This window comes from Medicago sativa, chromosome 7 (genome assembly GCF_051527215.1).
Source record: "Medicago sativa cultivar Bolivia chromosome 7, Bolivia_mono, whole genome shotgun sequence".
NCBI lineage: Eukaryota > Viridiplantae > Streptophyta > Magnoliopsida > Fabales > Fabaceae > Medicago > Medicago sativa.
This window is the reverse complement of record NC_140755.1, coordinates 25,892,582-25,913,508: the sequence shown is the minus strand read 5'-3', so window position 1 is coordinate 25,913,508 and position 20,927 is coordinate 25,892,582. Positions and strand designations below refer to the sequence as shown.

At 36.0% G+C, this 20,927-nt stretch overlaps 2 protein-coding genes and 1 pseudogene across 3 annotated transcripts; all 3 read left to right on the top strand.

The window, feature by feature from the left end:
- Window positions 1–10,528: 10,528 nt before the first annotated feature.
- Window positions 10,529–11,924, top strand: LOC146905177 (uncharacterized; annotated as a pseudogene). The gene is made up of 2 exons (XR_015020101.1): window positions 10,529–11,659; window positions 11,739–11,924. The product of XR_015020101.1 is annotated as an uncharacterized LOC146905177 (transcript).
- Window positions 11,925–11,932: 8 nt separating this feature from the next.
- LOC146905176 (uncharacterized) lies at window positions 11,933–12,933 on the top strand. Its single transcript, XM_085728475.1, has 3 exons — window positions 11,933–12,496; window positions 12,595–12,699; window positions 12,778–12,933. Exons 1-3 carry the CDS (start codon window positions 11,936–11,938, stop codon window positions 12,931–12,933), a joined length of 822 nt encoding a protein of 273 aa, XP_085584601.1. The 5' UTR covers window positions 11,933–11,935.
- A 2,333-nt stretch (window positions 12,934–15,266) lies between these two features.
- LOC146905175 (heat shock cognate 70 kDa protein-like) lies at window positions 15,267–17,586 on the top strand. The gene is made up of 3 exons (XM_085727114.1): window positions 15,267–15,528; window positions 15,655–16,029; window positions 16,165–17,586. The coding sequence occupies exons 1-3, from the start codon at window positions 15,309–15,311 to the stop codon at window positions 17,466–17,468; spliced, it is 1,899 nt and encodes a 632-aa protein (XP_085583240.1). The 5' UTR covers window positions 15,267–15,308; the 3' UTR covers window positions 17,469–17,586.
- Window positions 17,587–20,927: the final 3,341 nt, after the last annotated feature.

Below are 20,927 nucleotides of genomic sequence, written 5' to 3'. Positions count from 1 at the left end.
CTATACCCACAGTCCCAATCTCTTCCCGTGACCGAGAGACTCAATCCTAACAGTGTTTTGTTCAAGGTGAATCAAAACAATCCCAACCCTAATGTTTGTTGCCAAGAGAAATTCTCTATAAACCCTAGTTTGTATGTTAGCTTCTAAACCCTGTTTTCTACACACATAATCATCTGATACAAGGTTTATATTTATAGTGGAAAACATCCCTCATAAAATTGGAACAAATCTGGCCCATAAAAATACGAAATAATTTTATGCTGTTTTGAGAGTTCGGGCCCCGAATTGGCAGTTTCCAAAAACCTCAATTTCTGCATTTTTGAGTCATTTTCCAACAATTCTCCAGCTTGACTCTAAAATAGTGATGATGTCAATTTAACTATCAACCATCATGCTGCTCTCTCCAACCTTCATCTATGCTTTAATGATGTTAATCAAGTCCAAGCAATGCTTGAACCTTGATCTCGGTAATGATTTGGTGAACATGTCTGCTGGATTTTCTTCCGATGCCACTTTCTCCACCATGATCTCCTTTGTCTCAATCATGTCTCTAACAAAGTGCAAACGAATGTCAATGTATTTTGTTCTTTCATGATATACTTGATGATTTGCCAAATGAATGGCACTTTGGCTATCGCAATGTATCTTTACACTCCCTTGACTAATCCCTATTTCTCCAATCATACCTTTCAACCATATGGCTTCCTTGACCCCTTCAACAAGGGCAATGTACTCTGCTTGAGTTGTTGAAAGACCTACAACTAATTGTTAATTTTCCTCCCAAGTTACTGTTGTACCGAACAATGTAACACAAATCCTGACAAAGATTTTCTAGTGTCTACATTACCTGCATAGTCCGCATCCACATATCCCTCTAAGGCATCCCTTCCTGGTTGTGACCTTGTATACTTCAGACCACCTTTCAAAGTCTCATTCAAATATCTCAGAACCCACTTCAAAGCTTGCCAGTGCACTTGACCCGGATTTGCCATAAACCAACTTATCACACTTATTGCATAGGATAAGTCCTGTCTACAACAAACCATACCATACATGATGCTTCCAACCCCACTTGCATAGGGAGTACCCTCCATCTTTCTTTTCTCTTCATCGTATTGAGGAATCTACTTTATAGAGAACTTTGTGTGATGACCAGGATGAGTGCCAACGACCTTAGAATCTTTCATTCTGAAACGCTCCACCACTTTCCTCAAGTAACCTTGCTGAGATAAGAACAACTCATCTTTGTTTCGGTCCCTTATGATATCCATACCAAGTATCCTCTTTGCATTACCAAGATCCTTCATCTCAAATTCATCATTCAATCTTTCCTTGAGCTTTTAAATCTCTTGCATGTCAAAACTTGCCATAAGAATATCATCTACATAAAGGAGAAGGTAAAGAATGACTTTCTCATTCCTTCTCATCATGTAAACACAACTATCATAGTTGCTTCTCACAAAACCAGCCTTTACTAGGAACTCATTAAACCGACGATGCCACTGCCTTGGACTTTGCTTCAACCCATACAAAGATTTCTTCAACAAACACACTTTTGTATTATCTTCTACGAAACCTTCTGGTTGTTGGATATAGATATTTCTTTCAACTCTCCATGTAGAAATGCGGTCTTCACATACATTTGTTCTAACTCAAGATCATACATGTTAACAATCACCATAAGTACCCTTATAGAATAATGTTTTACCACCGGTGAAAAGATTTCATTGTAATCAATCCCTTCCACCTGAGTAAAACCCTTTGCTACCAGCCTTGCATTATACCTTGGTGCTTCGACCCCTGGTATACCTTATTTCTTCTCAAACACCCACTTGTTTCCCACTACCCTTTCATTTTTAGGCAATGAAACAAGTTTCCAAGTTTGGTTCTTTTCCAATGAAAGCATTTCCTCATTCATTGCCTTCAACCAATCCTTGCTTTTGTTGCTTTCTAATGCTTCCTTGAAGTTCTTTGCTTCCGAGTCTTGCATTTCTTCAGCTGCATTCAAAGCATAACATATGAGGTCAGCATAACCGTATCTAACAGATGGATTAATTTGTCTCCTTGTCATATCTCTTGGTAGCTGATAGTCAGAATTAATTATTTCTTGGCCTTCACTCTCATCAGGTACTGAAGTCTGATCCTCCCCTTCCCTTTCATCAGTGGTAGGCTCGACCTCAAACTGAATTTTCTGTACCCCTGTTTCTAAGCTTGTCTCCAGGTCTTTGCACTTCCTCCCCATACGGGTCTCATCAAAAGTAACACCCCTGCTTATAATAAATTTTGATCCTCCAGGTTCCATCTTCCACAGTTTGTAACCTTTCACACCTTCAGGATAACCAATGAAAATACACTTCACAGCTCTAGCATAAAGTTTGTCCTGTTTGACATGAGCAAATGCTAAAGCTTCGAAAAATTTCTAATTAAAGTAGTCTGTCGGTCTCCCACTCCAAACCTTCATAGGTGTCTTGAGATCTATCCCTGCTGATGGACATCTGTTAATCAAATATGCTACAGTACTAATAGCTTCTCCCCAAAAACTCTTGGACTATCCAGCTCCCAACAACATACACCTCACATGCTCCAACAAGGTCCTGTTCATTCTTTCAGCTAGACCATTCTGTTGAGGTGTGTATGCCACGGTCCTATGCCTCTTTATACCTCTTTTCCTGCAAAACTCATTCAACTGCTCTGAAACAAACTCCAGGCCATTGTCAGTTCTTAACACTTTCAGTTTAGTTCCAATCTGATTTTCTACAAGTGTATACCATTTCTTAAATTTTTCAAAAGCGTCACTTTTATTCTTCAGAATGTAAACTCATACCCTTCTAGAATAATCATCAATAATAGACATGAAATATGAACCTCCCCCATGATTTTTAACTGATGCTGGACCCCAAAGGTCCGAATGAACATTCTCAAAAGGCCTACTAGATTTATGCACACCCACCCCAAACTTCACCTTGTGTTGTTTGTCTAATGTGCAATTATCACAAACATCTAGTTTGTTCAATTTTCCAATCCCTAGCAAACCTTGTTTAGCTAACTCAAACAAACCTCTCTCACTGACATGACCTAACCTCAAATGCCACAGTTTAGTTATGTCCAAATTGTCTACACTAGCAACCGATGCATGAGCTATAACAGTGGAACCTTCTAAAATATATAAACCATGTATTTTAGACCCTTTAGCTATAACTAATGCACCATGAGAAATTCTCATCATACCACGTTCAATTCTAGTACAATATCCTAGATCATCAAACATGCTTATAGATATTAAATTTTTCTTAAGTTCTGGAATATACGTCACATTCTTCAAAAGGAAATCACGCTCATCAAACATTTTGAGAAGGATAGTACCCATACCTTGAATTTTGCAAGACTTATTATTACCAAGGCGAACAACTCCACCTTCTTTCAGCTCTAAAGTTTCAAAGTACTCCTTTCTCGGACAAATTTGATAAGAGCACCCAGAGTCCAAGACCTATCCCTTTTCAGGTTTCTAACTTGTCACAGTTAGTGCTCCAGCACTCTCACAACCTTCCTCTTCACTTGCAATCTGAACAGATTAACTACCACTTCCATTGCTCTTTCTCTCAGGACAATCCTTCTTCAAGTGACCTGGACTATGACAAATAAAACATTTGTACTTTGTTTTATTACCACCACCCTTCGACCTAGACTTTGTCCTGGAATTCTTGCCTTTCCCATTTCCTCTATTTTCACTTCTCCCCCTTCAGACATTCAAGCCTTCTCCACTATCATCAACCTTCAACTCTTTGAACTTTGTTAACTCTTTGGTTCTCAAAGCTTCTTGAACTTCCTCCAAAATGATAGTGCCCTTTTTGCCATAAAGCATTGTATCCTTGAAATTCTGGAAGAACCTAGGTAAAACACAAAGTAGGTGTAAGACTTTATCCTCGTCTTCCAGATTTACATCTATGTTCGCCAAATCATCAATAATCTTATTGAATTCCGTCAGTTGCTCCATTATATTTTTTGACTCCACCATTCGGTAAAAGTAGAGTTGTTGTTTTAGACATTGTCTATGTGCTAAGGACTTGGTTATGTACAATGAATCAAGTTTATTCCACATAGACACAGCAGTAGTCTCCCTTGCTACCTCTCTCAACACCTTATCCCCAAGACACAAAATTATAGCACTGACCGCTTTATCATTCAACTCAGTCTTCTCAGCTGGTGTTAGATGCGAAGACATCTGTGCTTCTCCCTTCAATGCTTCAACACACTTTTGTTGAATTAGAACTGCCCTCATCTTTACCTTCCACAACCCGAAGTCGTTACTACCGGTAAACTTCTCAATGTCCCACTTCGAACCCATGATACCTGGTTATTGATTTGACCTTTGCACCACGGTGGGCGCCAATTGTTGTGAATTCGTTGTGAAAAACACACCAATAATAAACTTCATGCGTGGAGCAAATTAATGCCAAGAAATCAAGTCAAGCGGGTGACAATATAATTCAACCAAAAATAAACAGCAAGAGATAAAGGAAGAAGGATAACGCAAGAATCTATTTACCCAGTTCAGTTTAATGATGACCTACTCTAGGGGAGAGAGCTGCTCTCCGTTCCACTATAATGATATGAGTTTTTTACAAAGAGATATTGAGGGTTACAAGAATTAGTCTTCAAACCTAACTCTACCCACAGTCCCAATCTCTTTCCGTGACCAAAAGACTCAATCCTGACAGTGTTTTGTTCAAGGTGAATCAAAACAATCCCAACCCTAGTGTTTGTTGCCTAGAGAAATTCTCTATAAACCCTAGTTTGTATGTTGGCTTCTAAACCATGTTTTCTACACACATAATCATCTGATACAATGTTTATATTTATAGTGGAAAACATCTCATAAAATTGGAACAAGTCTGGCCCATAAAAAACGAAATAATTTTATGCTGTTTTGACAGTTTGGGCCCTGAATTCCTCCATTTGGGCGCCGATTTTTCACGCATTGCCAGGCTGAAAAATAGTGCAAATTCGGCCCTGGACAACACCATTCGGGCCCCGAATAGGCAGTTTCCAGAAACCTCAATTTCTCCATTTTTGAGTCATTTTCCAACAAAACTTGGTCAAATCCCTGAGGAAATCTAGATAGGGTGCAAATAGTCAGCTAAACACTTAAGAGTTTTTGGTTCATTATGCTATATGCATATCCCTGATGCAAAGAGACGAAACCTGGGGGACAAGAGTGAGCCTATGACACTGGTTGGTTATCATGAAACAGGTGCATACAGATTATATCGTCCTCTAAATCATTCAATAGTGATTAGTAGAGATGTTAAAATCTATGAGAATGAAGCTTGGGATTGGAACAAGAAAGAGAAGAGTTCTAATCACGCAGTTCCCACAATAATTGAAGAAGATGATCAAGTTCAACTTGATACTGAAGTTCAAGCTAAAGTACCTGTTGATGAGATTCAAGCCAGTAGAACTTCAGTCAGACAAAGATTTGTCTCCACAAGAGTGAATGGACATGAAATTACTCCTGATAAGAAAGTTAATGAAGAAGGGGAATTTGTCCAATTTGCACTAATCAACTATGAAATAACATTGAATGAAGAAGTGTAGAAGAATTCTATGATTGAAGAGTTGAATTCAATCAACAGAAATAACACACGGGAACTGACTGAATTGCCTGCTAGCAAGAAACCAATAGATGTGAAATGGATTTTCAAGTTGAAACTGAAGCCAAATGGTGATGTAGCCTAACAAAAATCTAGATTAGTTGCTAGGGGATTCATGCAGAAGGCTGGTATGGATTACTTTGAAGTTTATGCCCCAGTAGCAAGACTAGAGAGTGAGATATTGATAGTTGCAATAGCTTGTGGAAGAAATTGGCCAATGTATCATTTGGGTGTAAAATTTGCTTTTCTAAATGGTCCTCTAGATGAAGAAGTGTATGTAACACAACCACCAGGTTTCAAAATCAAAGGGAAGGAGGATATGGTGTATAGATTACACAAAGCACTGTATGGATTGAAGCAGGCACCAAGAGCGTGGAACAAAAGAATTGACAGTTTTCTCGTGCAACAAGAATTTGTCAAATGCAAGTCTAAATATGATGTATGTGTGAAGAAAGGAATTGAAGGTAATAAACTACTCATATGTCTCTATGTTGATGACTTGATAGTGACTGGTAGTGATGTGAATGAGATAGAAGCATTCAAATCTCAGATGATGAGTGAGTTTGAAATGTCAGATTTAGGAAACTTGACATATTTTCTTGGCATAGAATTTACTGAAGTTGCAGAGGGACTTGTAATGAATCAAATGAAATATGCATCTGATATATTGAAGAGGTTCAATATGATGAACTGCAATCCATCATCATCACCTGCTGAGACAAATGTGAGACTGGTGATGAATGAAGAAGAAGAACCTGTGGATCCTACATTGTTCAAACAGATAGTTGGATCACTAAGGTATCTATGCAATAGTAGGTCTGATATTGCATATGTAGTTAGTATAATCAGTAGATTCATGAGTGAACCAAGAGTATCTCACCTGCTAGCAGCCAAAAGAGCGGTGAGATACATCAAAGGAACACTGTAGTATGGCATCCTATTTCCTAAGTGTTTGAATGTAAGTTCTATGGGGCTGATAGCATATAATGATGCTGATTGGTGTGGAGATATGTAGGATTTAAAGAGTACCTCAGGTTACATATTCAAGTTCCTGAATGCCCCAATTTCATGGTGTGCTAAGAAGCAACCAGTTGTGGCATTGTCAACCTGTGAATCTAGATATAATGCAGGGTGTATGGCATCATGTCAGGCAGTATGGCTAGAAAACATACTCAAGGAGATGGAAATAAAAGTCAGCAGACCTATTGCATTGTTCATAGATAACAAATTTGCTATAAGCTTAGCAAAAAATCCAATTCTGCATGGAAGAAGCAAGCATATAAAAGCTAAGTTCCATTTTCTGAGGGAGCAAGTGAACAAGGGAGCACTGCAAATTGTCCATTGCTCCACTAAGCTGCAGCTTGCAGACATATTCACTAAGCCATTGAAGGTTGACAGGTTCATCAAGCTAAGAACTTTGATTGGCATAAAGGAAGTGGAAACTTGAATTAAGGGAGAATGTTAGTTTGTTTTCGTTAATTCAAATTTGTTAGTGATATAACCATGTTGAGTTGGTTAATCACATTAGGAGTTTTAGATTGTTATGAAGTTGTTACAAAAGTCCTATTATCTAGCTTATAGTTGTTAGAGTTGTTACTTACTTGTGCTTCAAGTAACCTAATACATGCTTGTATATAAGCTCATTCCTTGTATAATTTTTCATATCTCAATAATATAATTCATTACTTTATTCTCATCATCTATTATTTCTTCTCATTATCTAATTCACAAAATCACACAAAACCTTAGAAACCCTAAAACAGCTGCTTAAGCAACAAGCTTCCATAGTTGCGCTAACACTTTTCACTCCCATTTTTCATCTTCAACAAACATTACATCTCTACTGATTAAGATTATCCTTGCAATAGGATCATAAAGCCTATAGGCTTTTGACTATTCACTTACACCAAGAAGAATGGCTTTCACACTTCTATCATCCAGTTTCTTCCACTGCATTTCAGGAACATGAACATATACCACACATCCAAATACCTTAAAATAGTGAACTACAAACTTTGTTCTACACCAAGCCTTCTCAGGTGTAATATCTTTGAGAGCAGTTGTTGGGCTTCTATTCTGCGCATACACTAACCATTTTACCGCTTCTGGCCAAAATTCATTTGGCAAATTCTTTTCAGACAGAATACATCTCACCATATTTAGCAAGGATTTGATTTTTCGTTAGAACCATAGTCACACAGTTCGCAATTCGCTTCGGTACGTGGTACGAGTTCGGGTATGTGGTTTGCAACTCTGAAAGAATTCGGTACGTGGGGGTATACATACTTGGTACGCTTGGGTTCGTCGCACTTTAAGTATAATTATCAATACACTATAGATAATAAAAAAAATTAATTAAAAATATAAATAGAGAATGAAAATATTAATGCTATCAATAGAAATAATAAAAAAATTGCAAAAATTTAGAGGCATACTAGTTGAACCTCGCAACATGGAGATATATTACTTGAACTAGTCCCACATCGGTTATTAAACAATCATTGAAGGGAAGGCCCATTTCAGCTCTTCTAGGTGGATTTTTTCTCTTTCTAAAATTGCTCTCAATTTTCAATACAAATAAAGCATATAACAAATAGATAAGAATAAATTCAAATATTAAAATAAAAATGTAAGAAACATGAAATTAGTATATATACATCCAGTTTTTTTTTTCTTCATTTATTGTTTAAACCATGTAACAAACTAGATAAGTATATATATACTTACTTTTTCATTATCTCAATTATACCCTTAAACAATTTTTTCTATAATAAAAATTGTTGTTGGTGTCATTAAAAAACAGAATTTAGTTTATAATTTGTTGTTATATTGTTGATGTCATTAAAATAGATAATAATTCTTAGTTTGATTTGGTATAATTTTAAAGCAACAAACATTTATATTTTTAGTTTTAATCAAAATCAAAATTTAATAAAAAGATAGCGTTCATAATTTTCAAACGTTAACGTAATAAAATGAGCGAAAAAACGGATACACGAGTGCTCGACTTTCCGCTAGTTATAAATAAAGCATCTTCCTGCATACTTTCTCATTGAGTAACTTAGAGCCTCCCCTGCCTTTAATGGGTGGGACCAGTGATTTTTCAGCTACTTAAGGTTGGTGTCGCTTCCCAAAACCCTTTGTCAATTAGTTCAAATATTTATTATTTTTTTCTCATCTTTTTTGACTTGGTTCGCTGGGTACTCTGTGACTATGATTAGAACTACAAATTTTGTCAAACTCATTAGAGGTGAACTCCCCACCTCTGTAAGTTCTCAAACAATTAATGGAACAACTAGATTGTTTTTCAACTAATGCTCTAAAATTTTTTAAAACTTTATAAGGCATTAGATTTTTCAGTAAGAAGAAAGACCCATGTTTTTCTACTAAAGTCGTCTATAAAGGTAATGAAATACCTCTTCTTGCTGTGTGATTCTGGTTTAATGAGACCACAAATGTTTGCATGCACCAGTTGGAGCTTCTCAGTTGCTCTCCACAAATTCTGCTTTGGGAATGGTTTCCTGTGTTGTTTTCCCTTCATGCAGTCCTTACACAGCTTTGAAGGTTGGCTGGCTCAATATAGGATGGCCTCTCACCATATTCTTCTATGCAAGCATTTGAAGCCCTTTGTTTCCTAATTGACCATTGCGACAGTGCCATACATGAGCATTGTTATCATATTTGTTATCACGTGCACATCAAATACATGATAGGATAAGTGTTTATCCTGTCAGTATCACATCTTGTCTTTATCCAATTTTATATCATATCATGTCTTTATCCTATCGTAACCATCAAACAAACCCTTAGCATTTGGTAAAATTCTACTAGCTTATAAATATAAATATATATATATATATATATATATATATATATATATATATAAATAATATTTATTAAACAATAAATTGATAGAATTGAAAGTGTTTTGAGAAGAAAAGGGTTTGAGAGATATTGAAGAAAATTGAATGAATCAAAATTTTATTTAATTGCTTATTATTCAAGTAGCTATACATAGTTTGTTCATAATATAAATTTGAGTAAATTACACCCCCTCCCCTGAGAGATTATGATATTACACTCCCCTCCCCTCTTAAGATTAAATATACAACTTAGTCCATTTAACTTGAAAAATTTGACACCGTTAAAGAAGATTTAATTTTACGTTTAAATTGACAATAATATCCTTTCTATTTGTTTAATATTCTAGGCTTCATTTCATTACCTTCTTCTTCTTCTACCAATCAAAAGCCCTAACCCTTATTCTCTAAGGTTTCTTAATCTGCTAACTGGCGGCTGTCGCATAAAGATTGAAACTTCTGCACACAGGCGTTATTTTCTTATGCCTATTTTCTTCCTTCTTTGACTTTGCCTCTTCTTTTTTGTCCTTTCTCTTTTTATTCATCGACTGAAAAACCCTATACACATATAGGAGTTAAAGGTTATTCTAATATATTAATTCTTAGGATCGAATTTTATGAATCTATAAATCTTGTTTTTGGGAGCATGATAAAGATTGATGCATCAGACATTTCATTCATGATATTATATGTCCTTGTATTTACTCACATACATATGCCAAAAAATTGATTAATATTTAAAGAATCAGATTATTAGGTTAAGTAAAATGAATAAAGTTCTAAATATATTGTTGTAGTCAACAACACAATAGTGATGAACAAAATAGAAACAATGATAAGTTTCTTCCTTACGAGACATCCTCCTCCACTTTTATTTCCTGCACAAATGCAAGAGAAATAAATGTAATCAGATTTAATTTTGTTTACATACATTGAAATTACATAAACGATTTATTTGTAGTGTTTCTTATATATGATACATAATATGATTTATAGCTGCAGTAAATAAATGAAAACATGATTAACAATGTGTTGGAGGGTCCAAACCCAATGCCTGCTAGTTTCGATGAAGCAAACCATGGTCATGACAATGATTCAAGTGAACCAAACATAGAACAGTTACATACCGACACAAATGAAGAATACATTGTTCACAGCAATGAAGAAATTGAAGAAAGTGAGGAAATGGATGAGCATGATTACTCTTTAGATGAAGGAAGTGATGCAGAAATTGACATGGATGAGGGTGATAATTCTGCAAGTGGTAGGTATGTAGAGAAGCCACAAATATCCAACATTGTAAAGAATGTGAAAGGAAAAAAGTTTGAGTATGATGATAACGGGAAAATACATTTACAAAGGTCCCAGTTATTTTTTGACGTAAACGAGTTTCGAGATGTATTGAGGGATTATATAACCCAAGAGAGTTTTGACATACTCAGGGTAAAAAATAAGAAATCAAGAGTCACGACTATTTGTGCTTCTGAAGGATGTCCTTGGAGAATCCATGCTTCTCCTGCCCCAGATGGTGTAGCATTTATGATCAAGAGTTATGAACCAAAGCACACTTGCATAAGGAGGTCTGATAAGACTAATGCAACCTCAACATGGATAGCAAAAAAACTCAAAGGATCACTAAACACTGATCCAAACATGAGCTATAAACTAATGTCTAATGAGTTGAGCAGTAAATTTGGAATTGAAGCCAATCATATGCAATTGTACAGGGCAAGAAAAAAAGGAAGGGAGGAGCTTGAAGGTTCTCATGCCGATAGTTATAAGAAAATAGTTAAATATGCACATTAGTTGCTAGAAAAAAACAGGGGCAGCATAGTTAAATTGAACTTTCATGATGGAACATCCTTAGAACATCGTGTTTTCAAAAGAATCTTTGTGTGTTTGGCTGCTTGCAAAGATGGATTTGTTAAAGTTTGCAGACCATTTTTTGGGCTGGATGGTTGTCACTTGAAGGGACCTTATGGAGGTGTCTTATTGTCCGCTGTTTCACTTGATGCAAATAATGGGCTATTCCCAATAGCATTTGCAGTGGTTGAGGTAGAGTCTAAAGACTCTTGGAGCTTTTTCCTAGAGTGCCTACGTGATGCAATAGATGATAAGTGTTACATGATTATGAGTGACAGACAAAAGGTAGTATTTTTTTTTCATTTGCATTGCATTGATTTGTTACAACCAATCACTTACTTTGATTTGTTACTATGAAATGTAGGGATTGATACAAGCAGTTTCTAACTACTTTCCAAAATCATGGCACAGACACTGTAGTAAGCATTTATTAAATAATTTCAAAGCCAAGTTTCCATTGCTAATCTTGCGAGATCTTTTTTGGCCGGCTGTTAAGGCCCCAAATGAATTTATTTTCAAAAAGGCAATGGAAAAAATGAAAACATATGATTTGCAAAAATCATGATGAGATTTTCTAAGAAGCTTCATATTTGTTCAACATGGCAACAAAGTGTTGGGCCAAGGATTGTGGCAGTCTTAAATAAGACTTTAGAGGATGCAAGATATTGTAAAGTCAACCAATCTGCTAGTGAATTTTTTGAAGTCTATGATGGTTTCACAAGATTTCCTGTCAACTTGAATTCACACGCATGTGACTGCAAAGCATGGCAAATAAGTGGGCTACCTTGTAAACATAGTGCAGCAGCCATTATGTACATAAGAGCTAAGGTGGAGGACTATTGTGATCCATACTACAACAAAGAAAAATACATCACAACTTATTCTAGTTTGGTTAGCCCCTTACCTGATCCAAATACATTAGAGGAAGAAAATGTGCTACCGCCTCCATTACGCAGGCTTCCCAGAAGGCCTAAAAAGAATCGAAGAAGGGAAAAAGATGAAGATGCACCATCAAATGCAAGAAGACTGCTTTCAACAATCAAATGTTCTAATTGTGGAAATTTAGGACATAACAAAAGAAGTTGCCAAAGGGCTCCAACAAAAAAACAAAAAACAAAACAAGTATTATCTCAATCCTTATACTTCTTTAAAACAAATCAGCACACACATGCACATGTATATTTGTATTGACAATGATATATATTTGATTTAAACTACAGGGAGGTTCGGTAAATTCATCACAAACTTCAACGAGAAAAGAAACTTCACATGGTTCAACACAAGAAAGGATAAAGTCACGGTTGCAAGCTAAACAACTGAAAAGGGTAAGCTAATCATATGATATTCCCTTTTGAATTTACTAGAATAATTTGCTAAAATATACTTTTTGTTTCATTTTGAAGAATATTAGGGAAGGAAGAATTCCTATGAATCATTCAAATCCAGAAACTCAAGGGATTATATTTTCTAATATGGATCCGTATTCAGATGGTCAATCAAATGTCAGCATGCTCGAGGTTGTCGATACTGTTGGAACTTCTTCAACGGGCCTTACTTAAATATTTGTTTATGAGTTTTTTTTTTTAAATTTTAAACATAATCAATTTTATGGCACATTTTTGTATAATTTTCGTTGAAATAAGTAGTTCAAAATTTGGCACCAGTACATTTTTGTATAATTTTCGTTGAATAAAATAGTTCACAATTTGGCACCATGAAGAAGATATCAAATTTCATATTTCATATGCGCGGCACCGATTATAGATCTAGGAATAGAAAGAAGGTAGCTTATTTATTTGCATAAACTAATTTTTCATATGCTAAAAAATGAGCCAATACAAACAGGCTCTTATTAGAGTTTATCTAAGATTTGTTGAGACACCCATTATCGGACCAACTAATATCAAAGCATACTTACTAAGTACCAACTAATATAATTTGTGTAAAAAAATAAAATTAAAAGAACCAAGGTCTACTAGATGCATGTTACTATTGTACAAAAGTTAGAGAGTAATAAAAATAGAACTGAATACAGTCCTAATAGAAAGAAAAATTCACTTAAGGAAAAAGAAAAAAAACGAAGTGGAGTTTTGTGTGGTAGAGTTTGTCAATAGTGCTAAATACAGATCAAGTGCTCTCTAATTGTCCATAAAAACAAGAGTTTTTGAAGAGGGTCACTCTTTCACTGAGTAGCAAGACATTAAATTCACACATATTCACAACCAAAGCATAAAAAATATTATAGATCAAACAAAGATCAACTCATGCAATAAATATTTTCTAAGAAACCAAGTGAAGGAGACTTACTTGACAGAGAACGGCTAGAAAACAAATGGAGTGATGGTGGACGGCGAATGGAGGTGACATCGAGAGAGACGGCTTACATGCTGACGAAGAAAGCGAAGAAGAATGGGAAGTGGTGGTTGGCACCGAAGGGTGTTTTGGAAAGGAGAAGGAGGAATATAGAAGGGGAAAAGGAAGAACATCAGTGACATAAACTAGTCTTGTAATAATGAAGGAAAGAGAAAAAGCAATGACATAAAGTTGTTAATAAAGGCTATTTTAGTAATATTAAATTTATTTAACGGTGGTTAACATCTAGTAAACGGAAGAATAAAAAAAGGGTATTGCTAACAAGTGCCCTAAGGGCATTGTTTAAGGAACCCAAAAAAAGAAACAATGTCTTGAAAATACAAGTCAAACACTTTTTAAAGTCATAACCGTACAATTTCCAATTCAAAAATTGCTACTTTTAGATGCTTAAACAATGCCCTTAGGGCACTTGTTAGCATTTTCCATAAAAAATGGATCAAAATGTATCAAAAAGCATCTTTTAAGGAAGGATAATGTGTGTTTCAAATTAGGAGGGGAGGGGAGTGTAAAAGTAGCATCTCTCATGGGAGGGGGATGTAATTTACTCTATAAATTTTATATACTACAATGAACAACAAACTTGAAAACAACTTTCCAACTAACTAACGAACCTGAGTTAACCTGTAACACAAGTTAACTCCTAACTAACTAATTGAAGTGTATCATTCTAATAAAAATAAAGTAGATTATTAGTTATTTTTACCAAATAGAATCTTAATTGGAAAAAAAAATATTTGAATGAAAACGAAGAATTTTAAATTTCTTTTTTCTAATTCTAAAATGAAAACGAAGAATGTTAAATTTCTTTCTTCTAAGAGTGATTCCCATAAAATTTTATATGTTCTTTTAATAAGAAACAAAAATGTTAATATTTTTGGTCCATTTTATAAGAAACATTGAAATTTTTTTAAATGTGTTAGAAGCTAAATTTCATTTATGCACGTATTTGTTATGAGAGAATATTAAAAATAAGTAAGGTAGTGGAATTAAGAGTAATTCATTGGTCTTGATAATTTATGTTTTTTGTTTCTTATAAATAAAGATCGGAGGGAATATTGGATTCTCCTCTCACGGAGCCAAAGAGTCTTGAATACAATATCTTTTTTGTTTTACCAGATAATAATATAATAATAATAATAATAATTTAGATAATAAATTAAGTAACTTGTTTTATAAAATGGAAACTTAAAGGACATAAGTATAATGTGAACGTCCTTCAAAAAAAAAAAAAAAAAGGTAATGTGAACGTAGTACTACTACCTAAGTGAAGCTGAAGAGTTAAACCTTTCAGTTTCTTTTTCTTTCAAATTTTCATACGAAACATTAATGCACACTACTTACTAGAACAATAACACTACCATATGTGGCTTCTGATAGGAAGATATAATTTCCTTCATTTTATGGAATTAAGTTAACATACATGCATGCAGCTTTAATATTAACATTCACCTAATCAATTTATTATTACAAGGATATAAAAATCAACTAGAGAGAGTAGCTATATCTCTTCGATATTTTCTAAGGTGTGAATCTGAACCATTATTCATTCACTTGAGAGAAAATGGCCAAAAAACATGAGGGGCATGCTATTGGAATTGACCTCGGAACAACCTATTCATGTGTTGCTGTATGGCAGGAACAAAACAACAGAGCTGAGATAATCCATAATGAACAAGGAAACAGAACCACTCCTTCTTTTGTTGCTTTCTCTGGTGATCAAAGGTTGATTGGTGATGCTGCCAAAAATCAAGCTGCTTCAAACCCATCCAACACAGTCTTTGGTAACTAATTTATCTTGTTTTTTTTCTTGCATATGGTTTGTAAATTTATTTAGATACTATTGTTTATCTGCTATGCTTAGTATGAAAAATATAAATTATACAATGAAAAATTTATAATTTTTTCAGATGCAAAGAGGTTGATTGGAAGGAAGTATAGTGATTCTGTTATAAAAAATGATCTGCAGTTGTGGCCCTTTAAGGTAACTGCCGGCACTGACGACAACCCTGTAATTGTTGTTAATTTTAAGAAAGAGGGAAAACACTTTGTTGCGGAGGAAATTTCTTCTATGATCCTTGCTAAAATGAAAGAGATAGCAGAGAAATTTTTGGAGTCAAAGGTTAAAGATGCAGTGATCACTGTGCCTGCTTATTTTAATGATTCTCAGCGGAAAGCCACAAAAGATGCAGGTGTCATTGCTGGCCTCAATGTAATCCGGATAATCAATGAACCAACGGCTGCTGCACTTGCCTATGGCCTTCAAAAGAGAGCTACTCCCTCCGGTCTCAAATATAAGAAAAGATTCTTTTTTTTAGATTCATTGAATAATTAATGTATCTGCTTTACAATGTAGACCAGATACATTAACTACTCAATGAACCTAAAAAAAGAATATTTTCTTATATTTGAGACCGGAGGGAGTAATTGTGTTGAAAATAGAAATATTTTTATCTTTGATCTTGGTGGTGGGACTTTCGATGTGTCTCTTCTCACAATTAAAAACAATGCCTTTGATGTCAAGGCTACTTCTGGAGATACTCATCTTGGAGGAGAGGACTTTGATCACAGAATGGTTAATCACTTTGTGAAGGAGTTCAAAAGGAAGCATTCGAAAGATATCAGTGGGAACTCGAGGGCCCTTCGGAGGTTGAGGACTGCTTGTGAGAGGGCAAAGAGGACACTTTCATTTGACACGGAGGCCACAATTGATATTGATGCTATATCTGAGGGTATTGATTTTTGTTCATCGATCACTCGTGCTAAGTTTGAGCAACTTAACATGGACCTCTTTGAAAAGTGTATGGAGACAGTTGAAAGTTGTCTTACCGATGCTAAAATGGATAAGAAAACTGTAGATGATGTTGTTCTTGTTGGAGGTTCTTCTAGGATTCCGAAAGTGAAGCAGCTACTTCAAGACTTTTTCAACGGAAAGGATTTGTGTATGAGCATTAACCCTGATGAGGCGGTTGCTTATGGTGCTGCTGTCCAAGCTGCTTTGTTGGGTGAAGGCATCAAATCTGTTCCAAACTTAGTGCTGCGAGATGTTACACCTTTGTCACTTGGTATTTCAACAAAAGGGGATGTCATGAGCGTATTGATTCCAAGAAATTCTATCATTCCTGTAAAGAAGAAACAAGTATACCACACATGTGATGACGACCAACCTGGTGTCTCAATCGATGTGTATGAAGGTGAAAGATCTGTTGCGAGTGAGAACAATTTGCTTGGTTTATTTGAACTCAAAGTACCTCTCGCGCCTCGTGGACTTCCTATCCAAGTATGCTTTGCTATAGATGCTGATGGTATATTAAATGTCTCTGCAGAGGAAGAAACCAGTGGAAACAAGAAAGATATTACGATAACAAAAGAAAATGGTAGACTATCAGCTGAAGAAATTGAGAGAATGATTCAAGAAGCTGAGAATTTCAAAGAGGAAGATTTGAAGTTTAAAAAGAAAGTTAAAGCAATGAATGTTTTGGATGATTACCTTTACAACATGAGGAAAGTAATGAAGGATGGTAGTGTTACTTCCATGCTTACCTCAACAGACAAGATGAAGCTCAACGCTGCAATGATACAAGGAAAGAATTTGATCGATGACAAAGAGCAACATGAAACATTTGTGTTTTTGGACTTTCTGAAGGAGCTTGAGAAGATATTTGAATCTGCTTTGAACAAGATCAATAAAGGTTACTCGGATGAGGAAAGTGGTTCTGATTGAAAACCTTTTAATTACTTTATTTGTTTATGAATTTCAGTTTCTTTATGTGTAATGTTGGAGCTGTTTATTTTGCTTGTTTGGTTACAAGTTTTCAGAAAATATAACATTTTGAACTTGTTATTTGCAAGTATAACCATTGCTATTTGACATAATCTATCATAACTTTTAACTTGAAGCATGCATGTGCATATTTTCTGTTTTATTGAATCAGATAAGTTACTATCTTCTACGGAAAATTAGTGGTACTGGCTGGTAACACACCAGTGACTATTGATAGGTTTATCTTATAATAATTCGATTTTCCCAACGACCTCCCTCAAATCTAGCCCTCAATGCTTTCTTGAGGTTATCCTTGGTATGCAACTCCAGTCCTTCCACAAATTAAACCTATGCATGTTTTACCTTTCATGTTGTGCGATTTTTGTTAAATTATACAATCTCTTCGGGTATACGTTGAACCTTGGAATAAATTTATGGACGTGTAATCCAAGCTACTGAATCGTCTCCATCGAAAGATGGAAGCTTAGACTTCTTTTCCGAAAGATGAAATTGAGTGGGTGAGGTCGTCTTCTACAAGCTGTGCTACTCATTAATTAACTAATCTCGATCAACAATGCTTTCCTTGTTGCCTCAATCTAATGGAAAATGGAATGCAAATAAAAGAGAAAAACCTCTAAACACAAAACTTCAATACAAAACACTCTCTAAATCAACCATAAACTTATTGCAAGTAGCTCTACTATAAACTTATTGCAAGTGGCTCTACTTATTGATAGTGGCTTTTCTAATAATAATGTGATCACTCATATACTTATAAATTACAAGTTTTATGTCCAATAAATACGACTCATTTGTAGAGAATAATATGTCCAAATATAATTTATTTTTTAAAAAAAACATTTTAAGTTTAAAATTAGATATTTATACTTTTATTTTGAATTTTTTTAGGATTTGTTTATATTTGATATTACAATTTATTGCGCTCTCTCTCTCTATATATATATTGTTGAATAAAAGTTTAGAGAGACTTTTTGTCAACAAAAAAAAATTCTCCTTATAAAATATATATCATATAACTATATATGCAAATACAAAGACAAAATACTCTATGCGAAAAGAAACTAAATCTATGTGAAAATCACTTTTTTAGATTGAAATAAAAAGAAAAAGAAGAAGATGGGTGATTTCAGGTAAAAAATTGACCCAAAACCACCTCCTCATAGAAGATAATGGAAAAGAAAACCTACAGAGAAAAAATTAAGGTAGGCTTAATGAAGATAATGGAAGATTAGAACTAGAGAGAGAAAATCACTAGCAAAAAATATAAAATATTAGTAATAGTTGTGAATTGTAACATCCCAGAGACCCCACAAACCAACATGAGTCTTTTCAGCGTGTTTTGTCCTCACTCGCACGCTTACCGGGAAACTTCCCGCCCGGTTTTTCCTCACTCGCACGCTTACCGGGAAACTTCCCGGTATGTCACCCATCCTAAAATTGCTCCAAATCAAGCACGCTTAACTGTGAAGTTTTTATGGAATGAGCTACCGAAAAGAAGATGCATCTTGTTGATATAGGTAGTACCAAACAATTCTTATAAGCCTTCTTTCAACCATGTAGTCCCATACCTACACGGCCTCGGGATCCCTCTCATTCCGATGTGATTCGGTTTCTCTAGAAACTGTCAGGAGCCGCTCATTGTCGTGCCTTGTGCACCGGCGACCACTCCCCTGCCCTTGTCAGCCGTGGGTGTTACATACCCACTAGCTTCCGCTTGGTTCGTCCCCGAACCACACCGTACTGGGAAAGGTCTGCTCTGATACCATTTGTAACATCCCAGACTGCTTTCAGAATTGCCGACTGACCCCACAAACCAACACGAGCCTTTTCAGCGTGTTTTGTCCTCACTCGCACGCTTACCGGGAAACTTCCCGGTAGGTCACCCATCCCAAAATTGCTCCAAGTCAAGCACGCTTAACTGTGGAGTTCTTATGGAATGAGCTACCGAAAATAAGATGCATCTTGTTGATATAGGTAGTACCAAACAATTCTTATAAGTCTTCCTTCAACCATGTAGTCCCATACCTACACGGCCTCAGGATCCCTCTCATTCCGATGTGATTCGGTTTCTCTAGAAACTGTCGGGAGCCACTCATTGTCATGCTTTGTGCACCGGCGACCACTCCCTTGCCCTTGTCAGCCGTGGGTGTTACATGCCCACCAACTTCCGCTTGGTTTGTCCCCGAACCACACCGTACTGGGAAAGGTCTGCTCTGATACCATTTGTAACATCCCAGACTGCTTTCAGAATTGCCGACTGACCCCACAAACCAACACGAGCCTTTTCAGCGTGTTTTGTCCTCACTCGCATGCTTACCGGGAAACTTCCTGGTAGGTCAACCATCCCAAAATTGCTCCAAGTCAAGCACGCTTAACTGTGGAGTTCTTATGGAATGAGCTACCGAAAAGAAGATGCATCTTGTTGATATAGGTAGTACCAATCAATTTTTATAAGCCTTCCTTCAACCATGTAGTTCCATACCTACACGGCCTCGGGATCCCTCTCATTCCGATGTGATTCGGTTTCTCTAGAAACTGTCGGGAGCCACTCATTGTCGTGCATTGTGCACCGGCGACCACTCCCCTGCCCTTGTCAGCCGTGGGTGTTACATGCCCACCAGCTTCCGCTTGGTTCGTCCCTAGGGGCGGATGCACATTGGCGCCATGTGGAGCTAAAGCTCCACATGTTTTTTCCTTTTTTTTATTTTTTATATAATTGATAAAACACAAAAGAAGTAGCCCTCTTCTCATCCTCTCTCTCAATTTTCAATCCCATCCCCATAGTTTTGGTGTGCTGCTGCTTTTGTGTGGTCTGTCACTTTAGCAGTATGCATTTTTGGCTTGCATAGTGTTTATTTTTATGGAATTGCTAAGTATTGGCTTGGCATGTGCTTGCTTTTTTGTTTTAACACCTTTGTAAGAGCACACTACTGTGTTTTTGACTATTTGATCTGCGAGTTTTTGCGTTTCTTACACAATCTCGACGAGAATAATATTTGTTGATTAAAAAAAATATTTAGTTTGCATTATTAATAATTTGAAATTTTAGCTCCACATGTATCAAAAGTCTGGATTCGCCCCTGTTCATCCCCGAACCACACCGTACTGGGAGAGCTCTGCTCTGATACCATTTGTAACATCCCAGACTGCTTTCAGAATTGCCGACTGACCCCACAAACCAACACGAGTATTTTCAGCGTGTTTTGTCCTCACTCGCACGCTTACCGGGAAACTTCCCGGTAGGTCACCCATCCCAAAATTGCTCCAAGTCAAGCACGCTTAACTGTGGAGTTCTCATGGAATGAGCTACCGAAAAGAAGATGCATCTTGTTGATATAGGTAGTACCAAACAATTCTTATAAGCCTTCCTTCAACCATGTAGTCCCATACCTACACGGC